Here is a 24,765-nt window from a genome sequence, read left to right as displayed (position 1 = left end):
GGGGCGTGACCACCCGCTTGGCTGGCGTGCTGGTTTATGTCTCTGCCAGTCTCTGGGAGGTGCTGGATGAGCTGCCCTAGTCCAGCTGCAGCTGACCCAAAGCACTTCTGCTTTTCAATAAGTCCTGAGGCTGTGGAGGGTGGGAGTAGCCTCCAGTGTTAGGGAGTATCCCTAGCAGAGGTTCAGAGGTCCTCCTGGCCTGTTTGGGGGCCCTTGGCGATGGCCACATTCAGATACTGGCTGGAAGCCAGGGGAGGGAGCTTGGGGTAAGGGGAGGGCCCTGAGGGAGGGGTCAGACTCCTTAGGAAAGAGTTAATGCGAAGAGGGGGAGGGGATAAGACGAAGAGACCAAAGGGAAGGCTCAGGTAGGGAAAGAACGGCGGAGGGAATCCTGGTAGGGGAAAGGGAGCTTGCAGGAGCAGGGGGTCAGAGGTAGGGAGCTTCCCCCTTCTGCACCCTCATCGCAGGGCCGCCACCTTCCAGCCGCGGCGGTGACTTTCAGTTTCATTTCCACGGACCCTCCTGCCCTGGGCAGCAGCCGCCACTGCGATGCCCAATATGTTCAGCTGCCGGCAGCTCCGGAAGACGGGCCAGTGCTTCCTAGTCGTTCAAGGACTGGACATGGAGACAGATCGCAAGCAGCTGCGAACCATTTATAACCCCGACTTCAAGATCAGGTAAGGGCCGACGCACCCCTTGCCCGAATCGTGGGCCCTGCCTACCTCTGCTGCCTCCTGCCACTCCCCTCGCACTTCTCACTTTAGTGCAACCAAACTATGTGATACTAATCATCACTCACTGTTACTGAGGTCTTCTATGTGCCAGGTGCTGGGCTAAGTGGCTTGCCGCAATGCTACTATCTTGGGTGAGGATCACAGCAACCTGTAAAAGAGGCAAGCCTTGCCATTCCCATTTCATAACAGAGGGAAGCAAGGCTCCAAGAGGTGCAGTAACGGCCCAGGTAGCGAGGTCACACCGCTCACCTTGACTCACTGTGCCCTCCCTCTTTTGCCTGGGTAGTGCCCATTCATCTTTGGGAGACCTGTCCCCTCCCCTAGGCTGCCCTGGGAGCCTCAGAGGCTGCACTGCGGTCACACACTGGAATCTCTGGGTTCAGTCTGAGTGCTTCTCAAGGCAAATCTGGCCTACGTCACCAAGACTCGGGTCAGGTTCTTCAAACTGGACCGCTGGACTGACTCGCGGCTCCCAGAAAAGAGGAGAATGAAGCTGAGCTCAGATATCAGCAAGCACCAAAAGTCACTGATAGCCAAGAACTTTTATGACAGGTGTGTGTCCGTGTGTGTGTGTGTGTGTGTGTGTGTGTGTGTTTGTTGGTGCACACACACTTGCTTGTGAGGGGTGCTCAGGGAATGGGGGAAGGGGCTGTCTAACCAAGAAAAGAGCAGTTTGCTCAGGTTGTGGGGAGGCCTCTTCCTTAAGGAATGGGGGAAGCAGGTGGGGGGCTTGGCTGCGTTTGGGAGCACGGCTGGCACTCTCCCCAGGGCATCCCCCAGCCCAGGCCCCTCCTGCCCTGGCCCCCACCCTTGACTCCCACTCTCCCCAGGGCTGAGTATCTTCACGGGAAGCATGGGGTGGATGTGGAAGTCCAGGGGCCCCATGAAGCACGAGATGAGCAGCTCCTTATCTGCCTGGATTTCAACCACAAGGAGGTGCTGACCCTGAGGCTCCAGAACAGAGGAAACATATATAATATATATGTATATATTATATACATATAATATAAATTAATCTGGAAGCCTGCATATCCCCAAAAATTAACATTGGCTGTCTCAGGATGGTAAAAATGTTATTATAATTTTTTGCCAGATTCTTTTTTAATAATGAAAATGTATTATAAATAATATTTTTTTAAATATTCCAAGTATTGGGCTTTCCAAAATTGGTCCAGCCATGGACCGAGCAGCCCCATGAGCTAGTGAGCTCCATGTCCTTGGGCAGAGGCTGCCGACCACCCTTTGGCAATGGCATCACAGGGGTCCTTGTGCATCCTCCACGGAGGGGCATTCCCAGAGTTTTGAAGGTGACAAGTTCAATGTTTATGAAAGCTTTTCCCCCCACTTCTGCAGTGCTAAAGGCTATGACTTGAAGCTAAGTATGGAACTGGGGACCTACTACCCACCCCCACGCCTCAGGCAGCTGCTCGCCATCCTTCTTCAGGGAACAAGTATCTTCACTGCCTCAAAGGAGATTGCTGAGATCAAGTAAATGCCTCCCCTCGGTACCCCACTCCCGTCTTCTCTCTCCCTGCTGGCCTCTGCCTGTTGCTTTGGATGTCTTTCCAGCCTCCCAGGCTCTATTCGTTCACCCTTGCTGAGCATGCCCACTTGCCAGGTGCTGTTCCAAATGGGTCTTGCCCATTCTGGTGGGGAACAGTGAGCACTGATTATTTCTTTTATTTTATCTTGTACATTCCATATTCTGGTGAGTGCTTTGAAGAACTCAAGTAATGCTAAAGTAAAACCAAAGCAGGACAAGGGGATGAATTGGTGATGTTTTACAGAGAGCAGTCAGTCCTGGCCTCTTTGAGGAGGTGACATTTGAACAGAGAATGACATTTGAATGAGGTTAGGGTGTGAGTCATGGAACAAAGATCTGGGGAAGAATGTTTCTGCCATAAGATCTACCACGGATACTCAAGTCAGGTCTGAGGTTGGGTCAAGGACATGGGAGGAAGCAAGACTTGGGGCTCCCTTCTTCAAGGCCTCTGACCCAATCCATTTCTCTGTCCTTCTGGTCTTCTCTGATTCCTGGTGTGTTCCTAGTTGCAAATGGGAGAGGGTAGATGCTCCTGGTCATGGGGGTGCTTGACCTTTCCCTTTCCTGCCCTTCCCACTTCATTCCCCAACCATCACTGCCAGGGCCCAGCTGGAGACAGCCCTGACGTGGAGGAACTGTGAGGTGAAACTCTGACTGCTGCTGCACCTGGAGGAGCTGCAGATGGAGCATGACATCCGGCACTATGACCTGGAATCGGTGCCCATGACCTGGGACTCCATGGACCAGAACCCCAGGCTGCTCACTCTGGACGTTGGGGCTCAGATCAGGTGCAGGGAGGGCAGGCTCAAGTCAGCCAACCTCTATAGGCCATTCCTAAATACAGGACAAACCTAGAAGAAGAATGAAATGGTTCCTGTCCCAGAGGGGTCAGCAAGGGGTAGGGTGGGCATCCTGTGCCCAAAATGGTGTCAGAGCAGGACATTGGGGTTTTAATCTAGACTTTGCTACTACTGGCTATGTGATCTTGGGCAAGATCCTTGGTGTTTTTTTTTTTTTTTGAGCCATAGGTTCCTTATCTAAAAAGCATAGAGCTGGACTGGATAATTCTTAGCCCCTTTCTAGCACACAGATTTTGAATGTGTGTACCTTAGACCAGAATTACCCATGAGAATGAATTTCTCCACACAAATGCAGGTGGTAAGAGAGAACAAGGATGATCAGGGCAAGATGACTACAGGAGATGAATTTTAACAATATTTTAAAGGCAGAGTAGAACTGAGCTGGTGAGAGGGCAGCTGAGTAGAGTGGGAAGTGGCTGCCAGGCTTTAAACTAGCACCCTGGAGTTCTGCACCTGTGAGCAGCTTGGGACGGTTGTCTCCTTCCTCTCCCCACAACTCCTGTCTGGTGGGAGTGGAAGGGAACAGGGAAAACACAGCTCTCTGAGTCTTGGGTTAGAAGGCCAGAGCCTCAGTTTTCGTCCCTCAGAGGTCTAGAGAGCCTAGGGGTTGGGTCCTTCCGTGACCATGCTTGGGACAGAAGCTTGCTTACGTTCACACCCTGTAGGTTCCTGGTGTGACCGAGAGCCACCCCTCAGTACTGCGGGGGGACCACCTGTTTTCCCTTCTGTCCTCTGAGACACACCAGGAGGACCCCATCACCTACAAGGGCTTCATGCACAAGGTGGAACTGGACCGTGTCAAACTGAGCTTTTCCATGAGGTGGGTGTTGGGGAACCTTTCTTCAGTCTTCTCCCTCAGGCCAGGGGAGATGAGAGGCTTTCTCCTAAGATGAGTGGATCCCAAGCACAGGGCAGGGACTTTTCTTTCAGGGAACTCTGAGCTACCTCAGCAGCTGCCTCCCCTAGGGAGCTTTTATGGAAGTCTTGGAAAGAGGGAGTGGAGCAGAGGGAGGTGGAAGGAGGTCCTGGCTTTTTACTGTCTGGCCCACCTAACTGGAGCTCCTCTACCTTTCTCACTATCCAAACCCTCCTGAGCCGATTTGTGGATGGGCTGACCTTCAAGGTGAACTTCACCTTCAACCGCCAGCCCTTGCGGGTCCAGCATCGGGCCCTGGAACTGACAGGGCGCTGGCTTCTGTGGTCCATGCTTTTTCCTGTGGCCTGCTGTGGGGTCCCGCTGCTGCCCTCAGATGTGAAGCTCAAGTGAGACTGAGGGCAGGGGACTCCAGGGCTGGTTGGAGTGTGGGGCTTGGGGATGGAGTCCTAGAGGCCTCTGGGATGCTGGATAAGGTGAAGTTCAGATTCCCGGCCCCCCTGCCAGGCTGTATGACCAGAGTCTGGAGTCAAACCCAGAGCAGCTGCAGGCCATAAAGCACATTGTTATGGACACCACACATCCAGCCCCCTACATCATCTTTGGGTCTCCAGGCACTGGCAAGACTGTCACATTAGTGGAGGCCATTAAGCAGGTGAGGCTTGAGGATAAACCTGGGACCTATATCCTTGACTCCCCCAGATGGAGCGGTTTTCCCCAAATTCTGATTTCCTTCATCTCCCTGAAAGTTCTTCTTTCTCAGCAGCTATCAAAAGGAGGTGGGGAGGGCTGGGGCTGTAGCTCAGTGGCAGAGCACTTGCCTAGCATGGGTGAGGCACTGGGTTCAATCCTTAGCATCACATAAAAATAAACAGATAAAATAAAGGCATTCTGTCCATCTACAACTACAATTTTTTTTAAAAAAAGTGGAGAGCTAGAGTCAGTGTGGCTGTTGAGCACTGTTGGGTAGGTTCGGCACTGTGTGGCTCTTGGAGTGACTTTTTGCATTTCGGTATTCATAGACTTGTGTGTTTTATTGCAGTTGTTGTCCCACGTCAAAGTGCTAATTGGACTAGCAGGGCTCCAGGATAGAACTTGTCTTTTATATCACTGCCTCCCTTGGCTGTGGGAGGCAGATGCTGCACTGCCCCAGTGTGAGTCACCAGAGTTTGGGAAACTGCTTCCCACACTCTACCTGTCCGCATCTCAGGTGGTGAAGCACTTGCCCAAAGCTCACATCCTAGCCTGCGCTCCGTCCAACTCGGGTGCTGACCTTCTCTGTCAGCAGCTCTGGGTCCACCTGCCCAGCTCCATCTACTGCCTCCTGGCCCCCAGCAGGGACATCCACATGGTACCTGAGGACATTAAGGTAAGGGAAGTGCAGAGGGTCAAGGGATGGCAGATGTCTGGGAGACTCTAAGGGTAAACCAGAAAAGTAGGGAAACTTGGATCCTCACCCTTGGTGGGTGAGAACCCTCCCTGGGCCTCAGTTTCCTTGTCTATAAAGTGGCCCATTGCCAAAGTGAGGGTGGGCATGGGTAGAGCCAAGCTGATGCCTCATGTTGCTTCACAATCCACAGCCCTACTGTAACAGGGATGCGAAAAAGGGGGAGTATGTGTTTCCTGCCAAGAAGGAACTGCAGGAATACCTCGTCTTAATTACCATTCTCATCATGGCCAGCAGGTGGGGAGTGTGTTTGTAAATAAAAGGGTAGTGGGCTGGGAAGATAGGGAAGGGTTCTCAGTGGGTGAGTGAGGGACCAGATTGGGTGAGCATTCAGGTTTGGTCGTTGGGTGCCTGGGGATGACCCTGCCTGGCCTGACACCTCCCAGGTTGGTATAAGCCCAGTTTCCCATTGATCACTTCACACACATCTTCATCGATGATGCTGGCCACTGCATGGAACCTGAGAGTCTGGTGGCCATAGCAGGTGAGCAGCTCAGGGTGGGCTGCAGTTGTGCCACCCTGCATGGGGAGATCCTATCACTTACCTTTCTCCTCATACCACCTTTGCCTTCTAGGACTGATGGAAGTTAAGGAAACAGGCAATCCAGGAGGGCAACTGGTGCTGGCTGGAGACCCTCGACAGCTGGGACCTGTGCTGCAGTCCCCACTGACACAGAAGTATGGGCTGGGGTACTCGCTGCTGGAATGGCTGCTCACCTACAATGCCCTGTACAAGAAGGGCGCTGATGGCTATGACCAAGCTCATCACCTCAGTTCATAACCAAGCTGCTATGAAACTACAGATATGCCCACACCCACATCTCCCTCCACTGCTAGCCCATGCCTTCGCACCCACTGCGCCCCAGCAGGAGGCTCTGGTCTGCATTCCTGGTGCTCTGTGCCTCTGTGATGCAGAAAGGACTATAGACTGGAAGGTCGGAGGCCTCCTTTAGCTAGTGGTTTCATTCTGGACTAGTGAGATTATCTAGATATGGGGATGGTCAGACACCAGGATGTGTCTGATGTCTGTCTCAGATGGCATTTCCAGGCAATCCAAGGAGAAATGAGAAAATGAATAGTTTTTCATAAACATATTATCAAATTAGAGGGCTAGGCAGGGTTGTTTGTTTTGCAGTGGTGGGGATTGAACCCAGGCTCTCACACATGCTAGGCAAAAATTCTACCACTGAGTTACCTAGCCACCTCTGTTTTGTTTTGTTTTTTTAAGAGTCTCTTTGTTCCCCAGGCTGGCCTCAGGCAGTCCTCCTGCCTCAGCCTCCTAAATAGCTAGCTGGACCTACAAGCACAAAGAACAACACCCTATTTATATACTTCTTTTACTGAATAAGTTTAGACATTAAAAATGCTTGGATGAGTACCATATAGGACAGTTGCAGAAAGGAAATGTTATTGTGTCGTTACTACTTTTATTTTTGGATTTAACATATTATCTCAAATAAGGGTAATGGGAAGTGATACATTGTTTTTGTACTGCCCTTCCTTGGCAAAATTGAAAGCTGAGTCCCTAATTTCTTAGTCTTTTTTTTTTTGAGGGATGGAGTGTGCCAGGGATTGAACTGGGCACATGACCACTGAGCCACATCTCCAGGCCTATTTTGTATTTTTTAGAGATAGGGTCTTACTGAGTTGCTTAAGTGCCTTGCTTTTTGCTGAGGCTGGCTTTGAACTGGTCATCCTCCTGCCTCTGCCTCCAAATCCACTGTGATTACAGGCATGCACCACCATGCCTGGCAAATCTTAGTTTTTAAAAGTAATTTGAAAAAACTAATAATAATTTCACTGGTCACTGGATCCCTATGGACCCACAAGTTCTGCTTTATGTGGTGTGCAATGCCTGGCAGTAGAGCTTGCAGGTAAATGTGTCCTGCTATGCAGGAAGCAAGAAGCAAGATGCTCATGTGCGGGCCTAAAGCCTGTCCCCCCAGGGCAGGACAAAAGTAATCCAGGTCTTGGTCTAGCTCTCCCTCCCTCCTGCCTCTAGGTCCCATCCCACCATACTGGACATTCCCAACCAACTCTACTATGATGGAGAGCTGCAGGCCTGTGCAGATGTGGTGGATCAAGAGTGCTTCTGCCACTGAGATGGTCTGCCTCAACAGGTAAGGCTGGACAGAGCAGGACTCAGACTCCCACCCCCATATCTTGATTGTTTACTGAAGGTAGGAAAAGGCTCGACTGAACACCAGGGGTCCCTCCAGTTGTCACCTTGGCCTAAGCTTCCTTATTGCCTGCAAGGGTTTTGGAGTGGGAGGGAAGGGAAGCAGGGAAGACCAGCTGAGGGTTTCTTCTAACCCTGTGACCAGGGATTTCCAATCATCTTTCATGGTGTGATGGGCAAAGATGAGCGTGAGTGCAATAGCCCATCCTTCTTCAACCCTGAAGAGGCTGCCACGGTGACCTCCTACCTGAAGCTGCTCCTGGCCCCTTCCTCTAAGAAGGGGAAAGCCCGCCTGAGCCCATGAAGCACTGGAGTCATCTCGCCATACCAGAAGCAGGTCAGGCCCTCAGTTCCCAGCAAGGATGGGTCCTCCCCCAGGTGATACCTCTCAAACAGCCCTGGCCTCTGCTGGCCCTATATCTCAGAAGAGTGCAGAGGTCAGCTGCCTCCTCCCTCTTTGCTCCCCAGCTCTCTGGCCTCCTTCCTGCCTGGTTACTCTTGAATTGAGGTGACTGCATAAGAGAAAGATGCCTTTCCCTTCACTCCAGGTGGAAAAAATCCGTTATTGCATCACCAAACTTGACAGGGAGCTTCGGAGACTGGAAGGACTTGAAGGTGACACACTACCTTCTTTGTACCCTTCTTTTTCCCAGAGACCTCAGCTCCTGTGCCACTGCTTCAGTCTGGCCCATGTCCCTGTCCCACCTCCACTGCCTTGGACAGAACTGGGTTTTTCCCCCATCCTCTTGCTCCTCAAGCTCCAGCTTATAGTTCTGGCATGGGATCAGGAACCCTGCATGTTTAACAATCTCCCATGTCACTGTGATTGGGCAGGTTTGAGGTCTTTGCCCTAAGAATGAAGTCCAAATGCCACAGCCTACCCCTATCTGTCATGTGATATTGTCACCTCATCTCCACCCTCAGTAGCTTAACACTTGCTCTGAGATGGTGATTCGAAGCTCTTAGTACAGAGAAAAATCACCTGGAGGGCTTTTAATACTACCAGGGACCCTCCCAGCCAATTAACACTGATATCTGGGGGCAGAGCCAGGGCACTAGTATTTTTTACAGCTCCTCAGTTACAAGCCTGAAACCTACTCTTTTGAGATTTGGAGACATCTGCCTTGGAAAATTCTGATAAGGAGGTCTGGGTTAGGGCCCAAGGTTCTATAGTCTTAACAAGTACTTGCTGATTATCTCCAGGAAAGTTTCAGAAACACTGTTTGTAGTTACTGTGTTCTTTGAAACACTGTTTGCTTTGTTCTGATGGCTTTACAGGCCCGAATTCCAGAGCTAGCTTCACTCTTGAGGCTTGTGCTTCCAGAGCATGCCCCCTGTCCCCTGTGGCAGCACTCACCCACTGATTGACAATTGCCCAGTGTACCCTCTTTGCAGCTCAAGAGCCATGGGACAGACGTCTCTTAAGTTCACCTTGAACCCACCTATTCTCACGCCCTGCCTCTATCTCTTCTAGGTGGACTCTGTGGAAGAATTCCAAGGCCAAGAATGCAGCATGGTCTTCATCTCTACTGTGCCAAGCAGACAGAGCTTTATGCAGCTGGATCTGCACTTTAACCTGGGTTTCCTTAAGAACCCCAAGGTTGGAGGGTTGGTGGGTGTGGCAGGAATTCTTCCTTCCTCTGGCCCTTCTTTCCCATGACCCCACCACTTCTTCCTTCCAGAGGTTCAACGTGGCTGTGACCTGGGCCAAAGCTTTGCTCATCATAGTGGGCAACCCCGTTCTCTTGGGCCATGACCCCGACTGGAAAGCGTGAGCATTCCTGCCCTGTAATCCCTCATGGTGGCCACAAGCCCCAGCTTAGGCAGCTGTATCTTCATTAGTACCTGCTTATGGCTCAATCCTCAGGATCAGTTAATCTTCATAAAACCTCCATCTTATTTGTAAGTGAGCTGACACTTAGAGCTTGAGCAACCAAGGCTCAGGTGTGGTAGGACCCAGGCCTGGCTTCCAGCCTGCACTGGTACTCCTCATCCAGGCCTGCACAACTCTGTGTGCCAACACCTCTGTACCCCACAGATTCCTGGAGTTCTGTAAAGAAAACGGATGGTATACAGGGTGTCCCTTTCCTGCCAAACTGGACCTACAGAATGGACAGAACTTACTTCAAGATCTGAACAAGCTCAGCCCCTCTACCTTAGGTATGGCTGGGCCAGGGTGGGCCAGGCAGGGGACAGTGGTGGAAGAGAAGGTAAAGAAGACAAAGCATACCTCCTTTCTTTATAGGGCCCCATGGTCATGACTACCTCTCCCAGGAGTGGGAGAGTAAAGGGGGCCTGTCCCTGCAAGTGGAGCCCAAGTGGAGGAATGAGCTCTGAAGACACAGCTGCCTGCCTTCTCACACCAAGCCAAGCCTTAGCCTGCTGCACCCAACCCTGAACCAGAACCCAGCTGAGCTGCCCCTCTAAGGGACAGGAAGGCTGGGGGATGGTGTTTACAACCAAGCCTTTCCACCCCTTCCACTGCTGGGGAGAATGACACATCAAGCTGCTTGTTAGCATTGTTATGTTGGAAGGGGAAGGAAGAAAAACTCTGAAAACAAAAAATCTTGTTCTATGCAAAAGCCTCTTGATCATGTCTCCTCATTTGGCCCCAGCTTCCTGTGTCCCCAAGCTGACCTGCAAGAGGGTGAGACTGTCACACCCTGTCCAGGGCCACATCTCCTCACAGCCTCCATGTCCAGGGGAGGAAACTCAGTGGGAAGCCATCCACTGGTTTCTAAGTTTAGTCCAGGCTGGAGACCATGCCCCTCACCCGCCTCCCAGGCTAAGCCAGGCATGACCTCATCTCTGCTCTAAGACTCCACCTTTCCACCCTAGTCCTGCCTTTGCCAACAGGGGGCCAGTCTGGCAAGCAACTTGGAAATGAAGAGAGAGATGGGACTCTGGGCTTGTAGCCAAGATAGGAATCAGACAAAGGAAATAGGAAGCTACCACACACGTGTTGGAACCTGTGGCCTTTATTCATGCCCCCCACCAATTGCAGTCAGAGACAAGGCCCCTGCCCAAAGTAAAACCCCCAATCTACCTGCCCTAGAAATGCTCCTCTGAGCCAGAAGTATATAAAGTGCTAGTCTGTGACCATCCTCTGGGGAGGGCCAAAAGGAGAAAGAGCCCTACCCCTGGACCAAGGCAGCAGGGAGAGGGACTGCTCAAGAAGGGCAGGCCACAGGCCCAGCTCCCAGAGGACAGGGAGGGAGGGCAGGCCTGCCACCACTCTGGGGGCTAGGGAAACGATGCAATCCTGGGCATGAGGGAACTGGAAAAAGGAGCCTTCAGCATGGAGTCCTAAGGGTGGAGCTCAAGGGCAGGTGGGTGATCCCTAAACCCCTGTGAAGGAAAAGGGCATCAGGAGCCACGGGGATCTCAGAGAATGGGACAGCCCCTCTGGCGCTTATTCTTGTGGACCTGGAGGCCAGCTTGAGTGGCCATCTCCAAAACCTCCCGCAATCCCTCATAGGTTTTGGCAGAGCACTCAAGGCACTGATATGATTTGCCATATCCCGGCCTTCTTCAGATCGGACAGGTTCCTGAGAAGACAGAAGATAAGGCAGAGGAAGCTGTTGGTTAGGTGCACCTCTCACCAAATCACCCATAAGTATAGTAACTATAACAAATACCTCCTCCAGCCTTGAGCCCACAAAGCATCCAGGCCCCAGCTGCCCCAGGCAGGGATCTAAACCTCATGTTTACATTCAAAGTTGTCCCCAGACTAGCCCCTCCTCTCCCACCTAGTCGCAGACCCTATGGTCCACATATGTTTTGCCTGAATGTGTGTTGGCTACCTCCTAAATGACTACTTTCTCCATCATCCCCCCAACCCATCCTCTGCCTGCTGTCCTCAGTTTAAAACCTTGCCTTATATAATTATCCTCTCAAGATAGTCTCTATTCCATACCCTGGCAGCTTCCTATAATGAACTCTTCCTCTGGTCAGTGGGCCGCTTAGTGAGACCCTGAATAAGTCAGCTCCCTCACCCCCTAAGCCTTTCCATTGATGATGCCCTTCCTCCCCAGGTACACTGATGGCACAGTCTGCATACCCTAAGTGAAACATAAGCTGTCTCCCCGTGGACAAGGACTTCCTTATTCATTTTAGTAGCCCCAATTCCAAAGACAGAATAATAAACTGGAATAAATTAAAATGCCAAGTGACCTTGGACAAGTCACCCACTTCATTCTATGATCATCTGATTTGATACTGAGGTTCCTTCTGGTTCTTAGCAGGGCACACACATGGGAGAGGAGGAGGTAGATATCACTCTGACTGCTTAACACAGGACAGTTGGCTGAAGAGAGAGCTCCTTTCTGCCCCAGACTGCAACCCCTCAGAGGGCACCTTCCTCCCCAGGGTTCCCCATCAGGCAGCCCCACCCACCTGCTTCATCTTGGACAGCTCTCTCCTGGTATGCTCATCTTGCCTCAAGTCCTTCTTATTCCCCACTAGGATGATGAGTGCATTGGGGCAGAAGTGCTTCACCTCCAGGGTCCACTTCTCAGGAATGTTTTCTGCACAGACATGTCCCAATAGGTACCTCAGTTTAAGCATGTGAGCACTGGTCTTCCTTCCCATAGCAGTCTAAGGCTGATGGTCTCCTTCATACCTCAAAACCCCGTCCCTTGTAGCATATCCTCCCCCAAGCCCTTCCAAACACCGGAGATGCCACAACAAAGGAGCCAGCAGAGCCTGTGTGGCCCTTGTGACTCCATCCCCACAGCCTCTGAAGATGGCTGACTCCAAAGCGTCTCCACCCTCTCTCTCCAAAGTCCTCACCCAGGCTGTCGGGGCTGTCAATGGAGAAGCACATGAGGATGACATCTGTGTCCAGATAGGAGAGAGGCCGAAGACATTTATAGTCTTCTTGCCCTGCTGTGTCCCACAAAGCCAGCTCCACCTGACAAATGGGCAATACATAGCTGACCCCAAGGGCCCCAACCTACTACCCAGAGATCCTCTCAAACCACTAGTCCTACTGTGTGCAAGGCACCATATTAATCACAGTCATAACAAACTCAATTGAGTTTTTCTTTAAAGTTCTAAGATGTAAACTGGGTGTACTGCTGCATACCTATAAACCAGCAATGTGGGAGGCTGAGGCAGAAGAATCACCAAGTTCAAGGCCATCCTGGGGAACTTAACAAGATGCTGTCTCAATTTGTTTAAAAAAGTAAAAAGGGCTGGGGATATAGTTCAGTGGTAAAGTGCTGCTGGGTTCAACCCCTAGTAACCCCTCTCCCACAAAAATCACTAAAATGTGTTTGATTTTTGTGATCTCAAATGAATTGCTATCATGAATGCCACTTTAATTCTCACATTCCTTTGGGGTAAGTCATGCCATCATCACCATTTTGTGGTGGTGGGGAGTTTAAACCCAGAAGCAAAGGGACTTGGCCCTGATTACACAGCGAGTATGTGGTAGAACCAGAGGATATATCCAGGTTTTCTTTGGGGTACTGGGGATTAACTCAGAACCTCATGCATGCTGGGCAAGTACTCTACCAATAAGCCACAATCCAGCCCTTTTTATTTTAGATAGGGTCTGGATAAGTTGCCCACACTGACCTCAAACTTGTGATAAATCTTCCTGCTTCAGCCTCCTGAGTAGCTGGCATGATGGGCATGTACCACCATATGTGACTATATCCAGGTTTTCTAAAAGTGCAGTTTCATTTCTCAAATTTTACTTGTTCCCACAGGAAAATAAAACAAAAATGTGAGTGAGTGGTAAGGAAGGACATACTATGTGACCAAGAACAGGGTTCCAAGGCAGGATAGGAAAGGGCTCTTGGCCTTACCTGCTTGCTGTCCACCTCAATGTCTGTAATATAGTTCTCAAAGACAGTAGGGAAGTAGACCTCTGGAAACTGATCCTTGCTGAAGACAATGAGGAGGCAGGACTTTCCACAGGCACCATCCCCACAATCACCAGCTTCTTTCTGATTGCAGCCATGGCTGGGGCTGGCAAACAAGAGGCAGTAGGGGTTTGGGGAAAAAAACTGGTAGTCCAAAAACTGCTCTGTGGCCTCCAAAACCTCTTCACAAACCTGGAAGAGAAAACAGAAAAGGGGGCTTGCTTCGGCACATTCTTGCCAAGCACCAATCCTGTAGGAAACAGAGTTTAAGATTCCTAATTTCTGGGGCAGGGACAGGTCTTCTCCAATGGGTTAAAATATAGTAGTGGGAGGTGGAAGAACCCACTTGGGAACCAGAAAACATGACTTTCAACGTTATCCACTCAATTGAGGGGAAACATTCAGCAAGGTGTTCAGGAATGACTCCAGAAAAGCCAGCTTTTATCTGCTTTGCATATTGGAGTCATGAGACAGATTTCATTTGTAACAAGATTTGATACATTTAAGGTTTAATAATTGCTAAAGTGTAATCTAGAACAGATTGTCCCTTGGCTTGAGCCACGCCTGCCTAGTCAAAAACAAGGAGTCCCTCTACAAAACCAGATACTAGCATAACCACTTACTGGGTGGCTGATACATAAGAGAAGGAATATTTATAAAGCCCCAAGGTGCCCACTCCTTGTTGGGTATTTTGACAAAAATTATTTACCTCAGTTTCCGGTGGCTTGTTAGGTGAATGGTGCACTTCCCATTTTGACCAACAAGGAAACTCTCTGAGGGTTAGATAATCAGAGTGTCAAGGACAGCACTCAAAGCATGGCTATATGCCTCCAGAGTCTCTGCCTTTCTACATGTCACCTCAGAGGTGGAAAGGAGGAGGAAAACCCAGACAGAGGACAGAGGCAGCAGCCAGCAGCTTCTCTGATCCACCCCACCTTGTCCCCAAAGCCCGGGTCACACAAAGGAGGCCCAGGCCAGGCAGTGCCCACAGCGCACATTCAGACAGCCTGCCTTCCTCCCCTCTTCCTCCTGGTCCTGGTGGCAACATTAGGTTACTCAGCCCCCAATAGGGGACAATGACTACACTGTAGGGAGTCACGAATCCACCACAGCAGAGGGACAGAATAATCCACTAGGGAATCACCTCCACCCACTCTGGAACAGCCCCTTCCTCCCTCTGTCGAGCTCACTTTTATGCCCTGCCCACCCCTCCCTGTGACTCAGGGCAAGAAGTCAGCTTCCCAAGGTTAACATGTGTCCCTCATCACCAACACACATGAAGGAGCAGTTCATCACACCTGCAGTTCATCACACCTTCATAGCTACCCTCACTTCCTCCTTCCCCAGGGAGGGGAGCCAAACTCCACCCAGCTAGATTCCCAGCCCTGCAGTCAGGGAGAAAGAGAGGGTGGGCTCTGGTGCTGAAATGAAATCTAGGCTGTTGGGAAGAGGGGGGGAGCTAGAGCTTGGGCTGGGAGGAGCCCCAAAGAAATGACAAATGAGGACCAAGTCCCTCCACCAACTAGGCAGGGAGCACAGGGTATGGTAGGTAATCTGATCTCTGCCTCAAACCTAGTTTTTCCTCAGTCCCACATCCTGTCATGCTGGGCTGAGCTCTTCTAGTCCCTGCATTCCACCACCTCACATTATATAGCCTGGGTCTGCTTTTTAGGAAGCAGAATACTCAGCCCCAGGCTGTTTCTCTTCAACAGTGGGATGCTAGGCAGCCCCTCCCTCTCCTCCACTTACACCTTCAGAAAACTGGGATGTGGGGGAAGAGGACATGAGTCACTGAGAATTTATCAGAACCACTCTCCGGATCACAGAGGTGCTCTTGCTGATACCCCAAATGACAGGGAAGATGTGCCCTGCCAGCACATCCCTTTCCAAACAGGGGTTCATTGAAGTCTACCCAGGTGACTGACACTAGGATTTCTTCCAACTCCCCCACCTACTCCCATTAGTTCAATTTATGCAGCTGTGTAAACACGGGCTGGGGTAACTCCAACCCAGGGTAACTCCAACCCAGGCAGTGCGGATAGAGAACAATCACTACTGATCTACCAGTCACTTAGGCAAGAGTGCGCCACTGCCATCCCCCAGCAAGGCAACTGGCACCAGATGGTGGGAGGCAGAGGCCAGAACTTCAGAACAAGGACATGAATTAAGTGACCTGGAACCCCCAGCTCAGAAGACTTTCCCTGCAGGCTCTGGTTGGGCCAGAAGAGCAAGCAGCCCAGGCCAAGCCAGGACACAAGGCCCAAGGCCAAGATAGCATGAACAATAGTTCCCTGTGAGAGGAAACCCCAGAGGAACTGCCCCACTGACCCTAAAAGGGGCAACCAAACCCCACGCAGAGACTGAAGTGGAGCTGGAACGGAGCCTGGAACTTCTGGCGCCTCCCCTGAGACAAGATATGTGGGACACCTGGCTCATTCTCTTGATTTTCCGGAAGATCCAGTGGGCCTCCTACCTGGCTCACTTCCCCTGAAGTTTGGGAAAGACTCACTCTTCAGTTGACACCTCTTCCTCAACTTTAAAGCCAGAACTGAGAGAACTCTGTGCCCCGAGCTCCCCAGCCGACACCCCTAAAATAAATCTTTAGCCTAGCTGGGGAGTGTGGAGGGTGGATTCCTTCACACACTCGCAGGAACGAACACACAAGGGCTGGATCCTTCCCGGTCTCCCCTACCCCATGCCCCAAGCAGTTTCCAAGGACTGTCGAGGGCAGTGTTCAACCTCCGCCGAACAGTGGCAGCCCCCAAGGGTCACACCGCGCCCTTATTCCCGCCATTCCACCCTCCGGGCCTGGAAGAACTCCCAGCCCATCCCCAGCACCCCAGGCCAGGTCCGCAGGTCCGCGCTGGGCCGTCTAGCCTGGGGCTAGCCAGGGCGTCTGGGCTGGGTTCCCTCGCCTAGGGAGATCAAGGCCGCTCCCTTGTTCCCTGGGGGGGGGGGGGGGGGGGGCTAGGGGAAACCGGGAGGGAAGGGAAAGGGCTCCGATCAGGGCCTCAGCAGGAGAGAGCCGCTGCCAGGCCGCTCCTGGGGCCCCTGGCTGCAGTCCGGGGAGGAGCCGAGCAGGCCGGACTCCAGCGCAGCCCGGACGCCTAGTCTAAGGGGAGGGAACGGGCCCAAACCCCTCGCCGGACCCGCCTGAGCTCCCAGCGAGTGGAGAGGAGGAAAGTGTTCTCCTGGGAACTGGGACGCCCTTCTCCCCCTGCCCGGACCCCTGTACCTTCCGCTCCGTTGCCTCGAGTTGCGTGGCGGTTGCAGTAGGCTGAGACTGACCCTAGGAGCCGGCCCCCGCCCCCGCCCTCCTTCAGTCCTTGGCTCGGCTGGCCTCTGGCCAAGCCCCAGGCGGCCCAGGGTCGCCTCCGCTGCTGCGCGAGGATTGGGGGCGCCTGCCCTGGGCTGGGTGTGAGGCTGGAAGGAGAGTCGCTGCGAGCTGCCAGGACTGCAGAGGAGTGGGCGATGACCGGAGCGGGTGGGACCCCGGAGGACTAGGCCTCGGCCCCGCCTTCCAGCCCCTAGGGGCAGATGGGCGTAGAGAAAGTTGAGAAAGTTGAGAGGCGCTCAGGGTGGCGTCAGGAAGGGCCGCTGCTGCCCTCCCGCGGCCAAACAGCACCCGCTCCTGCCCCACCTGGGCGCTCGCGGGAGGCAGGACTGGGAAACCCGGGTGCCAGCGCGGGCGATGGAGTGGGACGTGGTGTGTGCAGAAGACCACTCTCTGCCACTAGAATCCTTGCGGACCTTCTGGGACCTGCAGACCCAGACCACCATTCTGCCTCATATTCCCTTCCTTCCACTGCCTGGAATTTCCGAGTCAAATGCCTACCTACTTCTCCAAGGGTACTCTTGGAAGTGCTTCTGGATCCCCAACCAGGAATATAGTCCCCACTCCTATTGTATTATTGTGCCTTTAGTGACGCTTAGCCCCGTCTGATGTGTTACATAACGTATTTACCTACATGTAGATCTTTCTTGTAAAATGACTGAGGAGGTGGACAAAAAAGGAGGAAATCTATCAACATTTTATTGACTTGTATATTCTAGGAACTACATAACTCAACCTTTTAAATACTAGTCACAATCCTTTCGGGGGAAGTATACCCATCTCCTTTTGCCTGTAAGGAAACTGAGATTTGAAGACGCAGCTTAGCAAATGTTTGAGATTTCTGATAGCAAGAATTCATACAGTCAGTCCTGTGTGACTACAATGCTGGTGCTGTCTTCTGATGACTACCGTGCTCCTCCAGTCTTCCCTTCCCCTCATCTAGCACAGTGTGTGTCCCATGATTGGTTTTTAAGAAATATTTGCCAAATGGATGCATGTTAGAAGTATTACAGACTTTAAAGATATTTATAGTTTAAATGAGGAATACAGACAATCTCAAGATATCTAACGCTTAGGGAACCTGACTCTATATACATTAACTATTTCAGTCCTCACAATAACCTGATGGCCTAGTAGTGTTATCTCCATTTTACTGAGAAAACAAATGGGGGCTCAGAGAGATTACAGAGTTGATGTTGGGTCTGGCCCTAGAATTCAAACCAATGGACTCTAGAGACCTTGCTCTTAATTGCCATTCCCTATGGACAACTCTTGCAGGCGGCCATACAGGAGGCATTTGCTGTTGGGGGGTGGAGAGAATGCATTAGCTGTGGGATGCCCAGCCCTGAAGAACAAATGAAGTATTCAAATTAGGTTGATGTCTATATTTTAAATAACAAATTGAAGCTACTGCAGGCCTACAGAGTCATGGGAACTCCCCAGAAGACAGTGATGGTGATGGAAGAAGAGGCTGGAGAAGGAAACAGAGACAGACCATGAAGGTCCTTATATGCCATGTCCAGGAGTTGACTGTGAATTTTGCTCAGGTACAGCAAGGAGCTGCTAGAGTTAGGAAACTAATATAATGAAAAAATAAGGAGGTGACAGTGGGAGTGAAGATATGTGGGAAAAGGTACACACACACGGATGCATAAATGTATATATTCAACAATACAGTCATGCATCATTTAATGATGGGGATATAAAAAATGCATCATTAGGCAATTTTATTGTTGTGTAAACATCATAGAGTGTACTTACACAAACTGAGAAGGCATAGCCTACCACACACCAAGGCTATATGGTGTATACCATCATAAATGCAGCTCATTGTCATCATATAGCACATGATGGTACTTAGTGATGATTAGCATGCTGAAGAGGAAATTAAAGGGTTACCAACTCCAAGATTTCTAATTTGAGCAGCCAAGCTGATGCCCTTTGAGAAGACGAAGTAGGAGAAGTAACATGCTGTGGGGAAAATAGTGGATTGAGGTGTGTTGAGGTGAAGTGTCAGTGGGCTTTCACGGAAATGTTTGGAAGATGATTGGTATGTATGAAACTAAAGCTCAGGAAAGATTTGGGAAGAGAGCCCAATTTGGAAGAAACATCAGCAGATGGATGAAGATACAGAAGTGTCTGAGAACACTTAGGGCAAGTGAGTGGATTGAGGAGAGGAGAGGGCAGAAAGAAGAACCTGGAAAAAAATTCATTTTTTTGGGGGGGGGGGGCTGTCCTGATGTCCTTTCCACCACAGCACAGAACTTTTCCTTAACTTTTAGTTTCTAATCAAAGCAAATAAAGACACACACCTTTATCCATCGGGTTTATTTGCCAAGAGCTCTTATTCTGGGTCTAGTGGATATCCCTTTTGGGGTTAAACTGCCACTAAAGGGAGACAACTGCAGAATTTGGGCTGAGAGAGGGGTAAGCATGGAGAGGCTGGGTGGTGGTGGGAGGGATGGGCTGATCCCCTCAGGAGTAACTGCCCGGCCCTCCTAGGGGGATGACAAAGACCGAGATGTCATCCCCGGAACCCAGCTTGTTGGTAGGGAGATGCCAGCCATGGTCCTGGGGGGTGCCCCGTGCCCCCAGGACCAGAGCATGGGCCAGAGCTGTATACCTGCCAGGAGCACATGTGCAGATTCATGTATAAGGGAAGATAGACACAGAGGCCCACATGGGGTCCCCAAGCATGGCTTCCCTTTGCCCTTTCCTTTGCCAGTGCCATCCCCTTACCATCATGTCATGCAACCCCTACCTGCTGGGGTCATTGGGTTCTTAGGCTGACAGCACCCTGTTCACACTGGCAGCTACCTCACAATCATTGGTGATATCCCATAGGCCATCTGTTCCCAGGACTAGCACATCGTCTGGGCAGTGCTCATACTGTGTCAGGTCATATACTTGAACCTGGTGGGGAAAGAGTATAGGGAGGATTGAGGTGTGGGGTTTGCTGGACAGGAAGCTTGGGGATAAAAGGACCCTGGATGAAAGCCAGCTTGAGACCCACAGAGGAGGGAAGGTATAGTTAAGGAGGCCCCCATACATCTCACCTCAGGGAAGCAGGAGAGGAAAGGCTTGATGGGCAGGGTGGCTCTGCAGATATTAAGGTTGTGGTCTCCCAATCCCTGGGTTACCCCAATAGTGGCCATCACTCGGGCCTGAGGGAAACATGGAGGGGGACAGCTATTTAGTCCTCTGCCAAGCTCTCTGAGACCACAGAGCCCTCCCACACCTACCCTCAGGTAGAACCTCCACCTCTCTAGACAAATTGTGGTGGGTCCTCCTGCCCTCTCCCACCTCTACCATGGATTTTACCTTTTTGCCCTCTCTACAGACCAGAGGAAACCTGAAGTCCTCCAACTGGATCTTTTTGTAGGCTCTGGGGAGGGGGGGAGTAGAGGCATCACCTAGGCATCAAAGCCTCCTCTCTTCTAGGAGCTGGACACCCACACACAAACCCCTTAGAAGGGCCCCATCCCCCAACTCCCAGCCTGGCCCAGCCTTCAGCTTCCACCTTGCTACAGGTGAGGGACTGGTTGGGTTGCCATGGGAATGACCCAGCTCTGAGGGAAGTGTTACCAGCCAGTCATGTTCTGGTCCCGGTAGAGCATCCTCTGCCCCAGCTCCTTGGGCTGAGCTCTGCAGGAGAACTCAAGGTGGGTGAATTCACCACCCAGCAGCTCTGGTTTCAGGAAGCCCTGGGGTTGAGAATGGCCAGACAGAGCAAAGGGCCAGGGGGTGTTACACTCACAACATACCCTAGTACAATATATAGATAATGTTAATTTTTTTCTTCTTTTGCAGTAATGGGGATTAAACTGAGGGGTGCTTTACCACTGAGCTACATCCCCAGCCCTTTTTAATTTTTATTCTGAGACAGGGCCTTGCTAATTTTTTGAGGCTGTCATTGAACTTATGCTCTTCCTGCCTCGGGCTCCTGAGTTGCAGGAATCACAGGTGTGCCACACTGTATCTGGCTAGATGATATTTATTATAGCAGACCTTTAAGTAAAGATCCACATGCTACACACTATTCTGATACACACATTAACTCAGTTACTCTTCAAAACAACCCATGGGGCAGGAACTATCACTGCACAGAGAGGTTAAGGAATTGTCAAAGGTCACATAATTAGCAGAGAACAACAAACCAGGATTCAGTATCCAGGCAGTCCAGTTCCAGAGCCCAGGGGCCTTTTCTGTTCCCTCCCCCCACCTCTGATTTTACTTCCTTCCTCAGCTGGGGCCACGGTGGGTGCTGCAAACCATCTCAGGCTCCTTCCTGTAGCATTATCCCCTGGGCTCAGCCCTGCACTCAAGAGCCCACACAGCCGCCTTCCCAAGAAGCTCCCAGTAGGGAGTGTTCTGTGTTTGGTGGTGGTGGTGGTGGTGGTGGTGTGTGTGTGTGTGTGTGTGTGTGTGTGTGTGTGTGAGAGAGAGAGAGAGAGAGAGAGAGAGAGAGAGAGAGGGAGAAAGAGAGAGAGGGTAGGGGTTGGGGGGATGTTCTCAGGGACAAGAGTGCAGAGAGGCACAAGAACCAGTAAACGATGTGGGTAGGAAGTTTGGTTCCTACTTACAAGCAGCTGAAGACGCTGGCGCTCAGTCTCCGGGGTAAACTCCCGGGACATTGGAATGATTTCACCATTCCAGACAATGATGGCCCTGCCCAGAGACAGAAAAGGCCTGGCTCTCCTCAGCCCCCTTCATGGATAATTACAGAGGGACCAGGCCTTCTGCTTAGGATTCCTTACCCAGGACTCCATCTTTCCTCTCCTTGTGGATATATCAGGCCTTTCTTTATATCTATGGTCCTCCAAGTTCCTTCAATCTTTAGGGTTTCTTTAAATATTTTATTTTTTTACAGTACTGGGGATTGAACCCAGGGCAGCTTTACCACTGAGCTATATCCCCAGCTGTTTTGATTTTATTTTGAGACCCAATTTATTATAGGGTCTCACTAAAGTTCTGAGGTTGATCTTGAGCTTGTGATCCTCCTGCCTCAGCCTCCTGAGTTTCTGGGATTACAGGCATGTGCCACCATGCCAAGTCCAATATTTGACTTTGAACCCCACCACCTCACTATTCTATCCCCCAATCCTAGAGAGTATGGCCCCTTGTAGCCACTTTTAAAGCCCTTCTCCTTCATACCTGCTGTCACCTGCATTGGCCACATACACCTTGCCTAGCAGATACACCACAACCAGTGCACAGCAGCCCCCTCTACTTGGTGGCCAAGACACTCCTGTTCCTGAGCCATCTACTCATCCTGCCAAGTGAGGAAGGGTCAAGAGGGAGGAGAGTAAAAGAAGAGTTTGCAGACACCGAGTCACCCTCCCCACTCCCATCTGCAGAAATCATCTGGCACAGCCAAACCACAACTGGAAAAATAGTGAAACACATGGGGGTAACTATCCCTTCTGCCTCCCCTCAGAACCAAACTCTGCTCTGGCTCTAAATAGTGTTGTGGGTTCTCAGGGTCAGTCCCTGAGGCCACCTGACTCTCACACAAAGTTGGCCAGAGTTGGCCAGAGTGTCTGCCTAGCCAGCCATGAGCTGTAAGGCATTCTCAATGGCCCCTACTACCAGGCTTTCATGGGTCACTTCCTTCTGTGAAGACCAGCAGGACTGAGGGCCAATCAAGTGAGTAGAATCAGAGGAACCTGGGGTCCATGAGGTGCATGGGAGGCAGAGGGGAGGTGGTGAGTGGTCTTGAAGTGTTTCTACTAGGTCCTTAAGTTGCTCCCGGATGTGGCGATGCAGGAGCCGTGAGGCCATTTTGGCAGCGCCACCACTGGCATGTCCATCAAACAGGCCCCAATAATAGAATCAGAATCCCTGGTGGGGGAAAAGTTGAAGGTGAGTAAATCTGTGTGTGTGTGTGTGTGTGTGTGTGTGTGTGTGTGTGAGTGTGTGTGTGTATGTGTGAGTGTGTGTGTGTGTGTGTGTGTGTGTATAGTATAGTATAGGGAAAAGAACAAGACTGTAGGCATCCAATAAATATTAGAGAGGTTGACATTACAGGCAAATTAGATTTATTCACTTATTCACCCAGGGCACACTATGTGTCAAAAGAAAGGATACCCTCAAAAAAGCCAAATTCTGAGGATAAACGATGCAAAAATCAGTATCAGTAATTAATTAAATTATCCATAATATACAAACACCTACATTTGAAGCAGAAAAGTAAACATTCATCTGACATGGCAGGAATCAATGCCATATAAGGGTTCTGTGGCAAACACAGAAAGCTAGTGAGTTAGGAGGCAGTTTTTCCCAGTTTCAGAAATAAAACCAGATGCCTGATATCCCTCAGGATGAGTGTCTGTGTCTCTGGAGGCTAAGAGAAGGGGTGAGGTCTTACTGGGCTTTGACTAAGCTCCCTAGGGGCCCCTGTAACACTCCTCCATCCTTCCACATACACCACTTCACAGCAAACCTGGTCCTCATTGTGCCGGCTCTTGCCAGTGTTGATGACACTGCCAGGCCAGAGTGACCACATCAGGTTGAACACCAGACCAGGTCCTGGAATAACCCCCACCTTAGATATATACACATCCTCCCCTGTGGGCTGGCCAAGCTGAGAAAGGTCACAGCCACCTGGTATCCAGGCCAGAGAGAAAAGGAGCAGGGAGAGCTGACGAGGAATACTGTATTGGTGGCAGGCCCTACTTCATAGAAAGGAAGACAGTAGCACCTGCCTGCCTCAGATGCCCCCTTACTTGGCAAAAGAGGCTCCCTCAGGGGTTCTGCTGGAGGAGGCAAGATGAGGGTAAGAAGCTTTACTTCTTTGCTCGCCAAGACCCTGCATTCCACCTCCAACCTCAATCAGTTCTCCCAGTACTTTGTCCCCAGTTCCAAAACTCATGGGCACACCCACCCTCACCCTAAAACTACCCAGCAAAAGTTTCTGCCTGTTTGGCAGTGAGGAAGTGCTTCAGCCCAGATCCTGAAAGAGGAATTGAAAGTAGAATAAGAGTATAGGCCCACCTGGACTGGGAAGGAGCCACTTAACCACAAACTTCTCCCTTGTAGGAAGTTAAAAGAGGTGGTGGTGGGGACATGAGACCACCAGCCACCTTTCTCAGCGATCTCAGTGTCCCCATCTCCCTCAGGGTTAGGTTTTCTGGTAGATGCATTAAAAAATCCATGTAGCCTAGGAGCACGCCCGCTGTCCTGATCAAGGAGTCTATTTCCTTTATCTGCTGCACCAATAGGTCTACCCAGAGAATGCAGTCCAAAGGGTACCCTCCCACTGCAGTAGGCTGCCCCCTCCCCCACCCTGGGAGGCCGGCGGCCTTCTGGTTTTGGGCTATTTCTGGGTGTGGAGTGGGAGAGGAACGGTAAGATGGACAGGGAAGTGGGGCTCTAGGGCTGGAAGCTGCTGATAGTCTTTCCAACCCCTATCCCCTGGTTAGAAGGAACTCCGCTCCTTTTTGAACAACCGCCCTCACCCCGCAGTCCTTTAGCCTTTAACCTGCAGAGCCGCGATTAGGACCTGGCCAACTCATCCTTGGCAGAGCCCCCCCCTCCCCTCAGCTCTGGGAAAAAACGGGGTTTTGAGGGGAGAGAGTGAGGGTTATCAACGAGTTACAAGGTCCTGAGGAAGGTGATTCAGGCTGCACCCGATTGAAGAGAGGTCCCGGAGCGGGTGGTGCCCGAAGCCCAGAGGATAGCAAAGGTCCCGGGAAATGGGGGTTCATGGCTCCGAGCGCCGCACGGGGGGCGCATCCCTGGAGCGGGGATGCAGAGTTGGGGAGAAGTGGTAGTCCCATTCAGGTTTGGGTGCCCTGGGAGGGCGTTCACTCAGTGTAGCCAGTGCTCCAGGGCAGGCGGCGGCCCCTGTCTGGAGGGCTTTGCACAGCCCAGCCCGCGTGGTCGTCGGCGCGTCGCAGCCCCCCGGGACTCAGCTGCAGAAATG

The 24,765-nt window shown here is 51.3% G+C and overlaps 1 protein-coding gene and 2 pseudogenes across 3 annotated transcripts in view; 1 reads left to right on the top strand and 2 right to left on the bottom strand.

Moving 5' to 3' along the window:
• Nucleotides 1–300: 300 nt before the first annotated feature.
• Nucleotides 301–9,161, top strand: LOC308634935 (putative helicase MOV-10). Its single transcript, XM_081269136.1, has 16 exons — nucleotides 301–365; nucleotides 468–677; nucleotides 1,059–1,286; nucleotides 1,565–1,670; nucleotides 2,088–2,222; nucleotides 2,880–3,048; nucleotides 3,803–4,400; nucleotides 4,519–4,666; nucleotides 5,054–5,362; nucleotides 5,592–5,695; nucleotides 5,845–5,942; nucleotides 6,034–6,136; nucleotides 7,461–7,638; nucleotides 7,783–7,974; nucleotides 8,106–8,252; nucleotides 9,112–9,161. The coding sequence occupies exons 7-11, from the start codon at nucleotides 4,342–4,344 to the stop codon at nucleotides 5,852–5,854; spliced, it is 630 nt and encodes a 209-aa protein (XP_081125262.1). The 5' UTR covers nucleotides 301–365; nucleotides 468–677; nucleotides 1,059–1,286; nucleotides 1,565–1,670; nucleotides 2,088–2,222; nucleotides 2,880–3,048; nucleotides 3,803–4,341; the 3' UTR covers nucleotides 5,855–5,942; nucleotides 6,034–6,136; nucleotides 7,461–7,638; nucleotides 7,783–7,974; nucleotides 8,106–8,252; nucleotides 9,112–9,161.
• A 1,517-nt stretch (nucleotides 9,162–10,678) lies between these two features.
• LOC308634939 (rho-related GTP-binding protein RhoC-like) lies at nucleotides 10,679–16,997 on the bottom strand (annotated as a pseudogene). The gene is made up of 6 exons (XR_014024343.1): nucleotides 16,743–16,997; nucleotides 14,217–14,280; nucleotides 13,451–13,699; nucleotides 12,429–12,549; nucleotides 12,033–12,163; nucleotides 10,679–11,185 (listed from the first exon to the last, which is right to left on the bottom strand). The product of XR_014024343.1 is annotated as a rho-related GTP-binding protein RhoC-like (transcript).
• A 2,319-nt stretch (nucleotides 16,998–19,316) lies between these two features.
• LOC308635032 (protein phosphatase 1J-like) overlaps nucleotides 19,317–24,765 on the bottom strand; it is a 7,669-nt pseudogene continuing 2,220 nt past the window's right edge. Inside the window, exons 2-11 of the transcript in view lie at nucleotides 24,651–24,765; nucleotides 23,209–23,323; nucleotides 22,353–22,682; nucleotides 21,996–22,067; nucleotides 21,425–21,509; nucleotides 20,427–20,545; nucleotides 20,163–20,226; nucleotides 19,898–20,005; nucleotides 19,603–19,754; nucleotides 19,317–19,464 (exon numbers count right to left, since the gene is read on the bottom strand). The exon at nucleotides 24,651–24,765 is cut by the window's right edge and continues 265 nt beyond it. The product of the transcript in view is annotated as a protein phosphatase 1J-like (transcript). The remainder of the gene's footprint in view (nucleotides 19,465–19,602; nucleotides 19,755–19,897; nucleotides 20,006–20,162; nucleotides 20,227–20,426; nucleotides 20,546–21,424; nucleotides 21,510–21,995; nucleotides 22,068–22,352; nucleotides 22,683–23,208; nucleotides 23,324–24,650) is intronic.

This window comes from Spermophilus citellus, assembly GCF_964194105.1.
Source record: "Spermophilus citellus genome assembly, chromosome: 16".
Lineage (NCBI taxonomy): Eukaryota > Metazoa > Chordata > Mammalia > Rodentia > Sciuridae > Spermophilus > Spermophilus citellus.
Note: the sequence above shows the minus strand (reverse complement) of the source record. Positions and strands in the feature narration are given on the sequence as shown.